The following is a 4,087-nucleotide window of genomic DNA, read 5'->3' on the forward strand; positions in this document are numbered from 1 at the left end:
TTGCATAGATGTTGACTTCAGAATTCGGTGATCTGATTAAACCATGGAACTGTCGGTCGGGTGATCTCTTGCGCAAGCTCCAACCTCCAAGGCGCTCGTCCTGGACCGTCTGATGCGTGATCGGACGGTCCAGAGCATGTGCAAATGCAGTTTTCGGTTGTCAGTGGCACTTCTCCCCTGCAGTCAAAAATCCTCTTCCAGTAAGTGCAAGTCAATGCTGCATTGCCATCTTGTTGATTGATTCCACGGCTCAGAATTTAAAAACAAAATAGGCTAGTACTTCAAGATCATGTGCATTGGCATATGAGTAGTGTAGAGCATCACCTCAGAGGCTCAGCTGTGTCCCCTCCTGACCAGTGACCTCCATGCACAAGAAACTCTGCAAAGCCCTGCCATTCCCAAACCCAGGAAACCCAAGGAAAAAGCTGTAGCTCCAGATTATTCACATTCTGGCAGGAACAAGGCCAGGATCCTTCAAGGAAGCGGGGAAAGAAGGGTGTTAAGGTGAACAAGAGCAAGCGAGGTGTGCATAGGTAGGAAAGATGGATGGGAGCAAGTACCGATCAAAGGGTTACGCCATGGCCAACGCTGGGAGGAAGCTCCCCTATGCGTTCCTGCTGCTGCTGGCCCTTGCAGCCGGCGTGCTGTGCGTCGTCGTCCTGCAAAAGGTGAGGGAGCAGCGCATCTTTGCCGGACGTCTCCAGGAACGTGACCGGCAGCTTGTCTCCCTGCGGATCCTCCTCCAGGTATGGTCATTGATCCAGCCTGTACTTCGGATACCTGCACTGGCCATTTCTTGGATCTAGTTTGTATTTCAAGAAACAATGCAGCAAACCAGATTTTCAAAAGTGGAAGTAGGAACAGGAGCAGGTATTAGGTGTTATCGTTTGCAAGTAGGAGGCCAGAAAAAAAGATCATGTGACATCACAAAAAAGGAAAATAGCACACTTTACGGTATAATAACTGAACTTTAAAAGCGGTTTAAAAGCATATCGGTAACTGATGCTTCAGTATTGGCATTACCTTCCAACACAGGGTTTTGTCAATCTAAACCCATAGCATGGTCAGTTTTGTTCTCTTGAATATATACCAGACAGAACATTATGCCAGTATCAATTTTAAGTGGGTTTGTACAATTTCACTATTATTCTTTAACAAAATAATATGCAGATCTCCTCTGTGTCCAAGAAAAGTATCAATTTAGGTTCCAAACTATTTTGGAAAGAATCAATTTTCGGTACAGTAAAGCTTTGTAAATCAAGAGTACTGTGCTAATCTCACAATAACCTATTTCCAAAAATAGCATTTATAGTTCAATGACGAACATACAAGACAAATTAATGATAAACAAAACCAAGATGAGGGAAACCTGTTAATCACAGGTGATTGTCTTTAAAATCCATAACCATCACATTTATCAAAAACTGCTACATTTTCCAGTTTTAACTTGGTGTATGGCGCAACAACTGCCCGAGTTCCAAAACCTAAACATCTCTGAATTTACTACTGAGGCTTGCTGCAATGAAGCAATATATGTTTGTTATGTCTAACCAGATAGAGCATGTATGCATTTTCTCCCCTATTACAATGCTCTATGAAACCATTTTTTGTAGCACACAGATGTGCGTAAAATTCAAGAAAATCTACCTAACTGGATATTGTCACATCATTTTTCCAGAAAGAGAAGGCATTTAACAGAGAGATGAAGAGGAAGTTGGACGAAATGAAAGCCACAACCACTTCACTTAGAACTCAGAAAATAGACCAGAAAACCAAGCTCAAGGGTCTGGAAGCCACAGTAGCAAATCTTAAGAAGACTCAAAAAGAAAAGGAAGCAGCTCTCGCAGAGAAAGACAACCGCATCAACCTAATGGAAGAGGCAGCCACAAATCTTAAGAAGGCTCGAAGAGAACTGGAGGCCACTCTCACAGAGAAAGACAGACACATCAGACAAATGGATGAAAATGCCACAAATGCTACGAACACTCAAAAAGAATTGGAAGCAGTTCTCAGGGAGAAAGACAGCCGTATCAGGCAAATGGAAGAGAAAGCCATAGGTTCAAACCCTGACCAGATGGCAGCTCTGATGGAAATCCTGCAGTGGAAGGAGGCTGAACTTGAAGAGATCAAGACTAGGTTCCAAGATTTCAAGAAAACAGACAGAGTGGATGTGCATAATAAGAGCACTCCTGTGCAAACAAACAATACTAGCACAACACCTAACATTGTGGTAGTAAAAAGGTCTATGAACTCAAGCATTGTGGCTATTCCCGTCAAATCTGAAGAAAAGATATCTGCCAATACCACAGTAGTAGAAAGTGCCAAGCCTGAAGAAAAGAGGCCTGCCAATACCACAGTTGTCGAAAGTGCCAAGCCTGAAGAAAAGAGGCCTGCCAATAACACAGTAGTAGAAAGTGCCAAGCCTGAAGAAAAGAGACTTGCCAATACCACAGTAGTAGAAAGTAAGCGCTCAAAAGACAGATCTTTAGAAGAAAAGCCAGTGAAGTCCGCAACTAATATGGAAGATGATGGCATACAAGGAAACTTAAATGATTTTGATGACGATATAGATTTTGATGATATTTATGGAGAAAGTCGTTCAAAAAAATCTGGATCCCCACGAAGGAACAAGAAGTTTATGACCAACGATCTGGATGGCATTGGACAGTCTGGGAACTCCCTAGATCAGGACAGCGATAGGGTTCGATACAATAGACTGCTGGAGAAGGAAACTGCTAAACTTTCCAAGGAAACCAAGAAGAACAACACTAATGGTTCCTTGGAGAAGACCTCCAAAGCTAGCTTAGATCATGGTGGCCACACCACATCAGAAAAAGTTATGCAAGGGATGGCTGGTGCTGCTGATGTGAAGCCCAGCATCAATATGCTACTGAACAATGATGAGGCAAAACAGCAAAACAGGAAGCAGAAGAAGAAAAAGTCTAAATCCAAAAAGAAGAAGATGGCTGATACTGCAGATATTAATGTTGGTGGAGAAGTTGCTAAACAGAGGGCGCCACATGCAACATCGATCTGAAACCAAGTTTCCAGAGCCCCAAAAGGCTGAAGAGAACCTCCTGGATCTTCGGAAACAAAAAGAGCAATTCCTTTCTGTTTGTTGAAATACGATGAACAAAATGATGGCAGATTCCATCACAGAAAAGATGAAGGCAGATAGTTGCTGAGAAAATATAGTGGTCAATTTATTGCTCATAGCCGCAGATTAACTTATTTCTACAATACTATGAATTGGTTCTGTTCTGCGAACGCGAAGAGTATATTGTTCTCATATCTTATTTTTCTATTGACAAAAGAAATTTTGCTTTTGGTTCTACATGAATTTGGGTAACACTGTTCCATTTGTTGCTCCCAGCATTGTAAACTCATGCTGCACTCTATGGCTCCTGTGGAAGCAAAGCGTTGCGCCCCCCCCCCCCCCCCCCCCCCCCCAAACACCCATACAAACAACATGTACCTCAAATTTGTAAATTACAGGTACTGCTACTGACATGGCAGATGCATCCAGACTAAATCTGCACAGCTCCCTTGGATGGGGGCTAGACCCAATCGGAAACTGCAATTGGGAATGAGGGAAGCCCAACTGCCCGAGGACACAGCGTTCGGCCAAAGCAAACTACAGCGTGATCTCCAATGAAAGCAAGACGAGGAGCGAAACTGGGGAGTACCTGAACTGCTGCTCCGAGATTCGAGCTTTCCCCGGGCACGAAGCACTCCGCCGGCTCCTCCTCCACCTTTCCCCTTCCGTCGGAGCACCGCCGCTTCCCGTTCCGGCCGCCGGCGTCCCCCGCCTCCATTGCTTTGACCCGTTGGACCCGTGTGCACACTAGCGATCGCGCGGTCACGGGGAACCCAAACGTTGAACCTGAGAGGCTGAGACGCATACTGACGCGCGCGGACGTGGCGGCCTTGAGAGATGAAGAGTCTAACCGCGTCGAAAAAGAGGTGGCTGTCGCCGCTGAAGCCGTCGGCGTTGGCGGGCGGAGTCATGGCGAACGCGGCGGCGCGGGCTCGCGGGACGGCGGGAGGGGAGGAGACTGGATAGTGAACCAACCGATGGAAGAAGACC

The 4,087-nt window shown here is 45.5% G+C and overlaps 1 protein-coding gene across 1 annotated transcript; it reads left to right on the forward strand.

The window, feature by feature from the left end:
- The first annotated feature begins 578 nt into the window (after positions 1 to 578).
- Positions 579 to 3,037, forward strand: LOC120677889 (polyamine-modulated factor 1-binding protein 1-like). The gene is made up of 2 exons (XM_039959082.1): positions 579 to 746; positions 1,679 to 3,037. The coding sequence occupies exons 1-2, from the start codon at positions 579 to 581 to the stop codon at positions 3,035 to 3,037; spliced, it is 1,527 nt and encodes a 508-aa protein (XP_039815016.1).
- The last annotated feature ends 1,050 nt before the right edge of the window (positions 3,038 to 4,087 follow it).

This window comes from Panicum virgatum, chromosome 6N (assembly GCF_016808335.1).
Source record: "Panicum virgatum strain AP13 chromosome 6N, P.virgatum_v5, whole genome shotgun sequence".
NCBI classification, from domain to species: domain Eukaryota; kingdom Viridiplantae; phylum Streptophyta; class Magnoliopsida; order Poales; family Poaceae; genus Panicum; species Panicum virgatum.

Coding starts and splice junctions, on each gene's coding strand:
- LOC120677889 (XM_039959082.1), top strand. CDS start 579: ATGGCCAACGCTGGGAGGAAGCTCCCCTATGCGTTCCTGCTGCTGCTG. Junction 747..1,678: donor CCCTGCGGATCCTCCTCCAG/GTATGGTCATTG, acceptor TCATTTTTCCAG/AAAGAGAAGGCATTTAACAG.